Source organism: Poecilia latipinna, unplaced genomic scaffold (assembly GCF_001443285.1).
Source record: "Poecilia latipinna isolate Pla-1442-1.1 unplaced genomic scaffold, P_latipinna-1.0 Scaffold2649, whole genome shotgun sequence".
Lineage (NCBI taxonomy): Eukaryota > Metazoa > Chordata > Actinopteri > Cyprinodontiformes > Poeciliidae > Poecilia > Poecilia latipinna.
In genome coordinates, this window is record NW_015115265.1 from 57,717 (window position 1) to 71,486 (window position 13,770).

The 13,770-nt window shown below is 39.6% G+C and overlaps 2 protein-coding genes across 3 annotated transcripts in view; one reads left to right on the plus strand and one right to left on the minus strand.

Annotated features, from left to right (window-relative positions):
* The first annotated feature begins 362 nt into the window (after positions 1–362).
* Positions 363–4,267, plus strand: LOC106938638 (frizzled-8-like). The gene has a single exon (XM_015020755.1). It carries the CDS (start codon positions 986–988, stop codon positions 2,726–2,728), a length of 1,743 nt encoding a protein of 580 aa, XP_014876241.1. The 5' UTR covers positions 363–985; the 3' UTR covers positions 2,729–4,267.
* Positions 4,268–10,453: 6,186 nt separating this feature from the next.
* Positions 10,454–13,770, minus strand: part of LOC106938637 (cyclin-Y-like) — a 19,521-nt gene continuing 16,204 nt past the window's right edge. For both annotated transcript variants that reach the window (XM_015020754.1, XM_015020753.1), the window contains 2 exons: positions 13,226–13,388; positions 10,454–12,605 (listed from right to left, as the gene is read on the minus strand). In XM_015020754.1, coding sequence (XP_014876240.1) covers positions 12,489–12,605; positions 13,226–13,388 — 280 coding nt within the window. In that variant the 3' untranslated portion in view covers positions 10,454–12,488. The remainder of the gene's footprint in view (positions 12,606–13,225; positions 13,389–13,770) is intronic.

Below are 13,770 nucleotides of genomic sequence, written 5' to 3' on the forward strand. Positions count from 1 at the left end.
GGTCCCAACTTCAGTAGCTAGAATATATTAAGGACAACTAAATAAGTAAATGATCAGAATCAAGTTTGTTTCTAAATTTGCACAAACACAAACAAGGAATTTGGCTTTAGATTCTGCTTTGCTCTCAGTAAGGAAATTTTAAATCTAATTATATACAACAGATTAAATAAAAAGTACAAGTTATTTTTTTCTTGTAAATATCTATACAGATTTTTTTTCTTTTTTTCTGCAAGAGTCTGAACACCTTGGCCAATAAATACACATTTTGTTTATAATTTATAAAAACGATGTGAACCGCCTTCACATGTCAGTTGTCTCGTTTGGTTTAATGAGTGCTGCTCTCATGTCCTCATTGCTGCGTTCTGTTGACCTGAAAAGCTCCATCAGTTGACCTGTAAGTTCACCACGAACAATTGGGATGCCTAACTGCATTCCTTCATAATGTATCTATTGTAACCCACAACGCTCTTCCCAAACAATCACCACACACACACAGAGAGAGAGAAAGAGAGAGAGAGAGAGAGAGAGAGAGAGAGAGAGAGAGAGAGAGAGAGAGAGAGACTTCTTGTAAAGCGTTTTGCGTAACATAAACAAGGACAAAGTGATCGTAACCCTTTCCTCCAGGGTGAACATTTTGAGCAAACACCTACAGAAGGAACTCCTGATTGACTTGAACTCCCTTCCTGTCCCTACGGGGGGAGTGTCCTCTTTCTCCTCATATAAAATGCAGCCCGCCTGTCAGCCACAGAGCATGCATGCACAGACACGGCGAGCACTGACACAAAGGAGAGCGAGGAGGCAGGCAGGAGCTCCGGATTACGCGACAGTAACGTTTTCCTTTTGGGTTTATGTGGACTGAAAAGTCACACTGACTTCCTGAGATTGAGTATGAGTTTGACAGACTTTCTGGATTAACCGGACTCCCTTGCAGAGCGCAAGTTTTCTGTCAGTTTTGTCCTGGACTGATTGCGCACAAAAGGCAACGATGGAGGTTCGCGTCCCGTGTTGGTGCGTCCTGTTTGTCCTCATCCTGCACTCAACGCGCTGCAAGGCGGCCAAGGAGCTCCAGTGCCAGGAGATATCCGTCCCTCTGTGCAAAGGAATCGGGTACAACTACACCTACATGCCCAACCAGTTCAACCATGACACCCAGGACGAAGCCGGGCTGGAGGTGCACCAGTTCTGGCCGCTGGTGGAGATAAAGTGCTCCCCGGACCTGCGCTTCTTCCTCTGCAGCATGTACACCCCGATCTGTCTGGAGGACTATAAGAAGCCGCTGCCGCCGTGCAGGAGCGTGTGTGAGCGGGCCAAGGCTGGCTGCGCGCCGCTCATGAGCCAGTACGGCTTCCCGTGGCCGGACCGGATGAGGTGCGACCTGCTGCCCGAACAGGGCAACCAGGACACCCTGTGCATGGACTACAACTGGAGCCAGACCACCACCGCATCTCCCGTGCTGGCCAAGCCGACCAACCGGCCGCTGAAGCCGTACAACAAGAAGAAGAGCGGCTACGGCCGAGGCTTCCCCGGAAAACACAAACCTGCCGCGTCTCCCTGCGAGACGGGCTGCTTCTGCCGCGCGCCCATGGTGCCCGTGACCGCGGAGGGCCACCCGCTGCACAACCGCGTCAAGACCGGACAGATCACCAACTGCGCCATGCCGTGCCACAACCCCTACTTCACCCAGGAGGAGCGGACTTTCACGGCATTCTGGATCGGATTGTGGTCCGTCCTCTGCTTCATCTCAACTTTTGCAACAGTGGCAACTTTCCTCATAGACATGGAGAGGTTCAAGTACCCGGAGCGGCCCATCATCTTCCTCTCTGCCTGCTACATGTTCGTGTCGGTGGGATATATCGTCAGGCTGATCGCCGGACATGAAGAAGTGGCTTGCAGCAGGGAGAGCGGCGCAGAGCACATCCACTATGAGACCACGGGTCCTGCGCTCTGCACCATCGTCTTCCTGCTCATCTACTTCTTCGGCATGGCCAGCTCCATCTGGTGGGTGATTCTGTCCCTCACCTGGTTCCTGGCGGCAGGTATGAAGTGGGGGAACGAGGCGATCGCCAGCTACTCTCAGTACTTCCACCTGGCCGCCTGGCTCATCCCCAGCCTGAAGTCCATAACGGTTCTGGCGCTCAGCTCGGTGGACGGGGACTCCGTGGCTGGGATCTGCTACGTGGGGAACCAGAACCTGGATAACCTGCGGGGGTTTGTGCTTGCCCCGCTGGTCATCTACCTCTTCATCGGCACCATGTTCCTTCTGGCCGGGTTCGTCTCCCTTTTCCGCATCCGGAGCGTTATAAAGCAAGGCGGCACCAAGACTGACAAACTGGAGCGCCTTATGATCCGGATTGGCGTTTTCACGGTTCTTTACACCGTCCCGGCCACCGTCATAGTGGCATGCTACTTTTACGAGCAGCACAACAGGCAGACGTGGGAGATTACGCATAACTGTACGTGCGTAACGGACCGCAGCAGGCAGAGGCCGGACTATGCCGTGTTCATGCTGAAGTACTTCATGTGTCTCCTGGTGGGGATCACCTCGGGGGCCTGGATCTGGTCAGGGAAAACCCTGGAGTCCTGGCGGACTTTTTGCACGCGCTGCTGCTGGGGGAGCAAAGCGTCAGCGGGATCCATGTACAGCGACGTGAGTACCGGACTGACCTGGAGATCCGGGACGGCCAGCTCAGTGTCCTGCCCCAAACAAATGCCTCTGTCCCGGGTCTGAGCGCGGATGCTGAGGGTGCAAGGACGCCTAAAACTGTAAAAACCCGCTCTTTGGGATATTTTTATTAGATAAATTATTAAAAACTGAGACTCCAAGATGACGGATTGGCCCTTGTGTTATTAAAAAAGTTCTGAGATGAGTTTGAACACGTGCTCCTTTGCCTTATCCAAATGACGTACGGGTTTAACTTTGGGGGCGGGGGGTCTGACTAATTGTGTTGGGATTGTCCATCAGCGTGTTGTAATTAGCACATTAATGAGCGCCTAATGGCTTCTCTTTAAATAATGAGCCTGTCAGCAGCAGCAGAACAATGTACCTGCCCTGAAGAATGCAGAGTCTTATCTGGGATTAAATGAATGCATACATCCAGAGCCGGCCAGAGGCATAAGCAGACTAAGCAGGGGGGTAAAGTATAAACTTCTTTTTTTTTAAAATGCTCCCACTGTTTGTAAATTGTGAACTTTAAATGTTTCTGAAATTTAACAGTTCAATTTGGGTTGGGTAAGTTGTCACGTCTTCAGTTGGCTGATTGTATGTTAATAGTCATAATTAAAAAGTCTGCTTAGACTCATACAGTCACTCTACCTCTGCATGCGACTGATGACATTAATATGCAGGATTCATCCATGTTTGCATGACATCCTTCAGCTCTGCTGAATGACTTTTCTTTATTCATTTTTCTTTGCATCCTGCACAAATACAGCCGTTTTACAGTTAACTAATGAGCCAGCAGTTAATTAAATTCATCTTATTTATTATATATTGTACCAGGCTGCAAAGACTGAATCAAAATCTTATCAGATACAAACCTAACTTATGTTGCAGCATCAGATTTGGATAAAGTAAAATAAGAATCTACAGACACTTGATTGCTAAAACTCATCGATCAGCTTGAGTGTTTTTAGGTTTTCTTTTTGTCAGAGTCAGTCAGACTAGTTCATCAGCAGTCTTGGAAACAACAGACTTTAATAATGTTTTACCAGTTCTGCATTAATTCTCCATTGTGCCAGTGAAATGGTTAAATGTGCATTTACCAAGCTGCTCAGTAAAACATGTAGATGAAATGACAAAACGAGACATTATTTCTCTCACTAACTCACTTTCTCTCTGACAGTCAGCAGAAATCTTTAACTTAACTTGAAACTATGACAGCTACCAAAACTTTCTAGCTGTAAAGGTTTTCTTTAAGCTGCCACATTCGTCAACATGTCCACTATTGGTTATTCCTCAGGCCGGCCCTGGCTGTGTGCTATACCTGGGGCTCTTCTTCTTCCTACTGTGAAGAACCGCTGTGTCTTAAACATCCAGAATGAGAGCGCTCTGCTTGAAGCAGCCCAAAGCCGAGCTGTCACTCTCCATCCATTCAATGCCTTAAAACTGCCTCATACGGGTTGCATCAGCTTGTATAGAGTGTATTTATATAATTATTGCTGTACATACTCTGTATATTTGTATATGTAATTTCACAAGACTGTAAATATGTATAATTCCCACTTTGATAGAAAACTTTATTTTGAAAATAAAAAGGATTTTAATGGATCTTTTTTACTTGTGCTTTATTGCAAAACGCTTGAGTTGTTTTTAATTTGTTGTAATGGTGTAAATATTTGATTAAAATAACTGCAGATGGTTTTCTTTTTAAATACATATTTACTATTAATTCCTCATCTGTTTCCATTCAAAAAGTACATTTTGAAGTAAAATAATCTCCTGCTTTTTTTCCATGTTTCACACAGGTGTACAAATACTAGTGGAACATATTTCTTGGTGTCCAGATTTAATTGCTTTTGGTGAAATGAAAGCTTCCAAAAATAAAGAAACTTATATACTTTGCTTATTTAAGGATGCATTAGGTAGACGATTAAATGACTCCAAATACGATATATTATTTACATTGTAGCCCTTTGAGCCTCAGGCTTCTAATTAAGATGTCAGACTGGAGGGACAGGCTTGTAACCGGCCGGCTGACTCCCTCTGTGCTGTATGGAAAGGTAATTACGGCCCGATCAGTGTGTGGTCCGTTAGTCTTCTGCAGGAAAACACGGTCAGTCAGTGGTGCTTTGAGGTCTGGAGACGTTTTGTGTCCAGCGGTTACAAGTGTGCATCAGATTGGGGTTTTTATCGTCTCACAGTGAAGAAAATAAAGTTTTCAGATTAACTCAAAAGAAAAGACAGTGGGAAGCCTTAATGGAGCAACATAAATAAACCTAATGAGGTTGAAACTTTTCATCAACTTATGCTGCCACCTTGTGGTGCAATTGTAAGAAACTGAAATGTATTTTTGTTTGTTTGTTAAACTGAAAGTGGAAAAAAATTGCATGCTCTAACGTTTAATTTGGTTCTGTTCCTATAATTTCAGTTTAAAACAGATGTTAAGATGTTGAAAACAAACATTTATTTAAAAATAATTGGGGTTTTTATTAGATTACATTCAATTCAAGTCTTTAATTTTAGTCAAATCAAGTGTTCCCATTAAAACCAATGAAGCGTTTGCAGTGCCTTGCTAAAGGCTTCAACTGGTTTTATTGGGTATCTACAGATTTAATGTTGAAAGAAAATGATCAATGATTTTCTCCTTTTTTAAACTAAGAACCTGAAGTGCCATCAATGCCTGTCTCTATAGAAAGACTAACTTTTTGGTGAAGACTTCAGAGATTTGTCACAGAGCACGAGTAGTTATGCTCTTCATAAATCATAAACTCTAAAACTGCTCATCACCTCCTCCTCTGTAAAAGATGGTCTTGGCAGCATTATGCTGTGGGAATGTTTTACTTTGGCAGAGACAGGAAAGGTGGAAGATGGATGGATCTAAATACACGACCTGTTAGATGTTGAAAAAGACTTGAGGCTGGGGTAAAAGTTCACCTTCCACAACAAAGATGTCATTGCATTAGATCAAACCATATATATATGTGTAAGAATTATTCAAAATTCAGATCATGCCTGAGTTCAAACTTGCAAAATATGTTCACATGTGCTCCTATTTTAATGCAGCTCTAATTACAGCAAAATGTTTTCCTAAAAAGGAAGAATGAACTCAGGCAGCCTGAATGCAGATGCACTCCACACTTTTCAGAGCTTTTGTTTGTTAAACTTACATTTGTCCACTGCAATTCCACTTAATCCCAACAAAATACATTAAAACCTGTGATTGCAATTTTTAAAAAGCTGTTACATATTTTAGGAATAAAGAAAAATATTTTGTAAGACACAGTAGAGGAGACCGTGAAGTCACCTGCAGGTATTTAAAATCGTCTAAAAAGTCTGTTTTAGTGATTCTGTTTATCTTCCTGAATCTGCAGCGGGTCGGACCTTCCAATGAGAACAAATTGCTCTGTCTGCGCTTGTTAAACTCGAGGCATGCTGCTTTCTTTTCCAGCGTTGCACATGTGTGTGCCATTCTCCAGTGGCAGCGACGTGAGCATGTTTCTTCAAGCCCCCCACCCGTCTAAAAGAAATCCACAGAGGAAACAGGTTGAGAGGTCATGCCTGATCCATCTCCTCCCAACATAAACAAAGCGCTGACTTGTCAGCTCAGGAGGCGCTCGTCCTGGACAGCTCCTGTTGGTGCAACCCAGAGAATCCAGCTCCTTCTTCATTAGCTCCAATTAGGCTGTTTATGAATGAAGTCTCTGTGTAATGATCTAATTAGATGTCCTACAGCGATTAGTTCACAATAAATCATGTTAACATGTCTGAATGGCTTATGTGGGCCATTAAAGGTCGCATAGCTACTGGAACGTTACCATTCCACAGAGTATACGAAGCTGGGTGGGAAGTCTTCAGCTTTCACAGACTGCTATTGTCACGTCACGGCTGATTTACAACGCAGTTTAACTTAAACAGACCTAAGTGACAGGTCCTGCCATGATAGAAGATCTTCGCTTGTTAGTGCCTGAAGGCATGAAGGGATGAACCAGAAGACCCGGGGAGGGAAAATGCATTGTTAGGAATTATTAAATTAATGTTACGTGTGCAAAATGTACTAATATAGAATGCATTTGTTTAATTCAAGCTCATTAAAAATGTTTCATTTTATTAAAATCTCTCTTTTTTTTAAATAAAAGAAATGTAATCTTTTCCAATGAAGTAATACTTTATGAATTTAGATAAACATACCTCAGTAACCAAGACCGTACAATTACATATTTCATTTTTTAATTATATTTTACCTTTATGTCTCATTGAGATCCAAGATAAACCTGTTCTGATAAAACAAGTAGAGCAATAACAAAATAACAATAAGTATCTTTTGTATTATAAAATAAATCCTATACAATAACAGTGCTGCAAGCTGTAAACTCAACCAGATTTTTATTGGTACTGGATAAATTGTAGGAACCTTGTGAGCTTAATTTTCATTATAAAGCTTAAACAATTTGGCTAGTCAAATTTATCATAATCATAACCGAGTGTTACTTTAATAAAATACTAAAGTAGAGGTAAAAAGCAGTCTTACAAAAAATTCCTTAAAATTTAGAAATGATGCAGACTGATAAAAATAGAAAGAATCTGAGTACATCCTGACAATTCAAAGTGATAAAAATGATTATGAAAATGGAAAACAAGTAAAAAGCGTATTAGGGAATAACAAACACTGATTTGCAAATCTCACTTTTTCACAAATAAAAGCATTAAAACAAAGTGTCACCTACAGAGAGAGTAGGTAATGTGTGTAAGTTAAAACAGTTTTTATTTACTTGCCCTCCGATTCTTTGATGCAAAGTAAGAAAAAAAAGTACTAAAGTAAACACAATAGAGTAAATATAACTCACTAATCGCTTTATCTCAGCAGAAGATGACAGTGATTAAAATCTTGCATGTGGCACCAAATTATTTAACCCAGTTTGATAAAGTGACCACCTTTGTTTAGCAGCTAGCGCCACCTAGAGGTGGACAAGTATGACTTTATATGTCAGGGGAGGAATGCTGACGTTTTGATTTTCATTGTAAAAGAAACCTGTTTATTTCTTTTTTTTTATTTTAGACTTATCTTTAAGTGTTTGGTAGATCGCAAATGAAAAGGAGCTGTTTGATATTATAATGTAGCTGGTTGAGTCCTGCACTAAAAACCACCTGACTGATGCTTTCCTGGTGGAAAATATGAATATGATTCACTGAGGAGAATCCAGATTTCATGTAGTTCTCCTTGTACCTACAAATAAAAAGTTAAGACCTTGTTTGTCTCTAAGGCTTCCCAGATATACAAGCTGTGCCAAATGTCCTGATTAGACGTGTGCAACAGCTTATATTTGTCCTAACGGCTTCAAAAGTAGTTCATTCTGGAGTTTAGTTTTCCCTCAGGTGCAGGAAAGGAACATTTGCAGAGAAAAAACCCCACAGGTTCTACTTAAATACTCTCTTTTTATCTGTTTAAATATAATCAAATGCAGCATCGTTGACTGCGGTGCAGCCAAACGGTCCCTAAAGGGAAACTCTTCAGCTTCAGTTAACACAATAACTGAAAACTATTCAGTATTCATCAACACAACGCTCCTCAATTACTCTGCTGGTCCCACTGCTACTCCTCCATCATGAACATCAAGGGAAGACAAAATGGATTTTATCCTGTGAGCTGGAGGCACCAGGGACCACCCAGGCTTCCATCCGGCCGATTAACCCACCTCTCAGCCTCGGAGGTGAGGAGCATGCTGTGGGATCGATACTCTGGATGCCTTTGACATCCTCTCTGATGTGCTGATGGTTGCTGATGTTCTTTTTCCTTTCCATTTTTCCAATCTCCTTCTTCCCTGACTCATGACATCAGAGAGCGCTGCTGCACCTCAGGATGATGCAGGTTGGATTACCTCCAGCTGGGAGGAAGATTGATGTATCGACGTCCAGAACATAACTCACAAATCGAGCTCTTGGTTTCAGAGTTTTATATCTGACACATCAGGATTTTTTAAAAATATATAACTTATTTTTGTCATCATTCACCAGTCCATGGTAGGATTGCTAAGAGCATAAAACTGTTTAAATTTGAGTTCAACAACCTTATTTTACCCCTTTGTATAGGCAGTTTTATTACTTTGATTTTAAATGTAATCATTCTTATTAATTTTATTTTAGGCAAAATTTCTATATGTATAATTTGTTTATTTATCTGTTACACGTGTTTTTGTTTTAAATCGCCTCAAAATATTAGTAATTCTAAGTTTAATAGCCTCTATTGGCTAACCGGCCACTAGGTGGCAGCATAAGCCACAATTTTCCTGCAAATAAAGTGATAAGAAGTGAAGTTGAACTAACAGTAAAAAAACTGAAGTGGGTAGATGAGCCTAAATTTGAATTCAAGTGTATCATTACTTCAATATGTTGTTAAGCAAGTACAATTAACAAGAAATTATCCAAAAACATAACAAGTAAAAGTAAAATGTACTTGGTACGAAGGCTGAGTCAGAATCTGATCAATATCTGCTTAAATTTGCAGAACAATATGTATTAAAACACACAGAAACAAAATTTTGTGCAAATTCTGGTGTCTTACAATATGAAATATAACACAGACCTTTTTTTTTGTCAGAATAATGCCTAAATTAAGAAAACCCTTCATCATAAATAAACTTGTGGTAATGTGATCTTTTAATAATCCTCTGTCGATTACTTTCTGACATTCATAAGTCAAAAGGCAAAGGTCTGCTTTCATGCTAAGCTGAGGATAAATCCTAGAGGGAAGAAGTCTTTGTGTAATTTGAGCCTTTCTGACCTGAATCTGTCCATCTCGGGGTCTTCAGGTGGTCATGTGAAAGGTCAAAGGTCAGGTCAGGGTGTCTGTTGCAGCAGATATTCAGTTATCCAGACGACAGCTGAGCAGAGAGGCTGCTGTACTGTCAGACCGCTCTCCAAACTACAAACCAAACATTTCATTTTTGAACGCCTTTAAATCTTTTTTATTATTATTTTCAGCCAGCTAACTTTAGCTGATTTGACTCTTTCACTGTTTTTTTGTTGCAGAATTGACAAAATAAAGAAAACAGAATTTTGGATGAGCTACAACTGTCAGATATTTTACAGGTAAAGAAACCAGAACAACAAAATGTTGAAAGTTAACAGTTTGTTCTGGAAATCATTACTTTACTGGTGAAGTGATTTCACACATTCAGATAACTAAGAATTTGAATTGCAACTTGAATTTGCTTGGCTTTAGTAAAGATGGTGTTTTTCTTGCAACTCTTGAGAAATTAGCATCAGTGACTCACAGTTAGGGTTGTTAACTCACAGTCAAGGTTCTGGGTTTGATTCCCGGCCCGGGGTCTTTTTGCATGGAGTTTGCATGTTCTCCCTGTGCATGGTGGGTTCTCTCTGGGTACTCTGGCTTCCTCCCACCGTCCAAAAACATGACTATCAGGTTAATTGGTCTCTCCAAACTCTCCCTGAGTGTGTGTGTCCTGTCTGCCTCTGTGCTGCCCTGAGACAGACTGGCGACCTGTCCAGGGTGACCCCGCCTGGAACGTTAGCTGGAGAGGCACCAGCAACCCTCCCGACCCCACAAAGGGACAAGGGTGTATAGGAAATGGATGGATGGACTCACAGTTACTAAACAAGAGTATCTTCTTTTATTACAAAACACAAATCAACAAAACCATAAATAATTTATAACAACCTTTTCTGAGAATCTGTACTCTTTATAAACTGTACAAAGATAATTCATAAAATAAATAAATGCATTACTAGCTTAGTAATCAGACTAATTCCAGAGAGACAATATATTTGTGCTAATTGAACACAAAAATGTTGCTTGATGCTGACAGTATGGATCATTTAACAGAATGAAGATGTTTGTTTTTAGAAAACATTCTGGGGGAAAAATACATTTATGTTTCAAAAGGGTCTAAATTATGTCTGATAAAGAAAAGTCTTTGGTTGCTACAGTTTTATTTCATTTTTGTAAAAATCATTATTGTTTTGTTTAATCATGTAAAACAGGAAACAGCTTTGTTTGCACCATTTGTTGAGGTTTTAAACAAAAACATATTTGTCTTTTTCACCCGGCAGTAAAAACAGGGATCCATTAACTGTCAGTAAAACTTATTTTTAATGTAGCAGATAATAAGAGACACTGAACAAAGACACATGTAAGACTGGAAACGAGGTATAGCATGTAATACTGACTAAATAACTCTTGTTCCTCTTCTAATGTTTTCTGATCATTCTCCTGCCTTTAATCTGGACTTTAGAGTTGATTTATAGAGATGTTTTTTATGCTTCACGGGTTATTTGAGGCCTGCAGCAACACAAACAAAAAAAACTTGAGAAATCGAGGAAAAAATGCTGCTGATCCGTCTACTATGCAGTTTGCTGTTGAGGTTTATCTTCCTCAACTTTATGACATCACCAAATGACAAATTTGATCATTTCTTACATGAAACTTTCTATTACATAAAAAGTTCATTTTTGCTTTTTTTTTATGTCAGCTTTATGAATATTTTTTAACAGAAATTCTGGAACAGGAATTCAATTCTCATAAATTCTTGCATGGATAAAATGCAGCTAAGTTGCTCTGCTGTCTGTGGCAACAGTAAGTTCTGCTCTGCATAGGCAGTCAGCATAATTATCTGATGTAGAAATATTACAGCTTGAAAAATTCACAACAATGCTTCTGCATTATCAACTAAACATTTGGGTTATTTCACTGGTAGACATTTTCTCTTAGAGGAACCATGATAAAATTAGGCGTCTCTGTGATTCTCCATGTTAACACTTCAAAAAAATCTGCATTGTGTCTTTAAAGAAACTTTTCAACATTTAAAGTATCAACTGACCTGTCGGCACAGAATCGATCCTTTGAGGAAAATTTCACAAAATAACTCAAATTAGATTTTTTTTTTTATCTGAAAAAGATTTAACAGAAAGATCTTTATGGACACAAAGAGTCCCAACAAGATGGTTTTACTTGTCAGCTGCTTTATCTTCTCAAATAAGAGTGAGGTGTCCTGTAGTCCACTGTGAGAAACATGTTAAAACTGACATCAACATCATAATAATACTGATAATTGGGGGGAAAAATATGGATTTTATGCTATAAACACTATTTAGAAAAAAAAAAACTTTTCTCCTATTGCTTAACTGAAATTGACCCCAAAAGAAGAAACTGTCACTCATGTCTGAATGAACATTATTACTAATTTTATAATTCCTGGCACCTTCTATGTACAGTCTGAGCTACTTCCAAATGTTCCCGACCTTATATATAAAATATGGAGCATCACAGGGAATTGACATATTTAATGTTCTACCTGAGTATTAAATGTACCAGAAATACTGTAAACCTTCAAGAACACTTTCATTATTTAGAAGACTATCAAAAGGAAATAAATAATAAGTAAAAAGCTCTATACTAGGCTAATGTTTGAATTGTAGAGCAAAATAAATGATATTCTTTGTACTGTTGTCTGAACAAAAGATTATATTAGATGTATATCTTCAGACAAATTCAGGAGAAGCCTGGAAACATGAGCAGGTGTTTCACAGAGTCATGTCCTGAAAGGCTTCTCCTCACCCAGGACTCGGTCCAAAGCCGTTTGTCTTTTCACAAGTGAAGGAAAACTCAAAAATTCCTGCATCTTCCCAGTCAGTAGACAAGTCGAGGCACTGCGAAGGCATCGTGTTAAGATACCAACTTCTCTGGTGTCTTATCTTCCAAATCCAGTGTTGCACATAGATCCATCAAGTTCTGCACTGAGGATCCAGAGGAACCAAAAGGTTTGACGTCTGTGGTCCAGTCAGTGCCGTGAGGCTCCTGGATGGTGATCAGTGGTTAGGAGAGGATTGCAGGAACCCATCGTCTCCCACACAGGTTGTCCATGCTGGCCGAGCGTTTCCTGGCTGCTCGCCGGATGTCTTTGTATTTGTCATCACAAAGTCTGGAAATGGCCTTTGGAAAGAGGGGGAAAAATCCAGTAATGATGAGAGAGTTTTGTTTTTGGTACAGCAGGACACACATTTCGTCATAGTTAAGCCACTGAGGTTATTTTGTAGAAATGTAACTAAGAATCTATTTTTTTATTGTTTTAATGATTTGCTACACTGAGGATTAGGGCCAGTGAAAAAAATAAAAAAAAGTTGGAATTCTGAAATCATTTTTTTTGTCCAATTTGCTGCAACTAATAAGATACCTAAAATTTCCACAAAAAAATTGTTATTGATATTTCATTTCTTTGTTTAATTTAATTGTGCTCTTTCTGTTTCCTGATAAACATCAGAATAAAAAAAAAAAGCTTCTTCTTTCTACAACAGACTTCAATGAAAACAATATATTTTACTTGGTGACAAGTAAAATGGTCTCTACCTTATAATCATCACATACCACATTTAGGTTAAATACTGTAACAATGTCTGTTTAAAGAAATATACATTTTTATTCTTTGATCCCACCAGATTTAAGAACTTCCCCAAAAGCCGCCTTAAAACAACTACAATAGGATGACAAAACTACTGTAAAGGAAACAGTCTGATAAAAACACATTGCTTCCTTCTGGATGAAAACGTTCCCACCTCCAACTTCTGGGCCTTTTCCCTGCTGAGTGGCTCCAGCGGGAAGCTCAGGTTGTTGGACTCTGACAGCGATCGCAGGTCGAAGTAGTACTTGGCGTAGACGCTGGACGGAACGTTGATGTTGAACTGCAGCAGCTCCAGGAACTGGCGCTCCAGTTCATTCCTGGTTAAAAATAAGAAACATAAAACATTTGATCTTATTCCTGAATTACTAAATGTAGAATATTTTGGGGGTAAGGAAAACAGATCTGAACGGTTCTCCAGCCACGTTTTAATTTGTCTCTTTATTACATAAATTGTTCACATTTAAAGTTCCAATAAATAATTGTTTAATTTTACATGGTGTGATTTTGAACTGTGGTGAGTTTTGCACGTTAACAGAAAAAACTGAGATTCTTAAAGGTAACATAAAATACTGCACTGCTTGCGCTTGCATGCAAATAAATCCAAAATATGTTTTTTTTTTTTTTTTTTTTTTTTTTTTTTTTTTTTTTTTTTTTTTTTTTTTTCTCTCTTCCATTTTCCTCTTTCTTTTTGTCATTTCC

Bases quoted from the DNA above. Each gene is read 5' to 3' on its own strand.
- LOC106938638 (XM_015020755.1), top strand. From the start codon at position 986: ATGGAGGTTCGCGTCCCGTGTTGGTGCGTCCTGTTTGTCCTCATCCTG.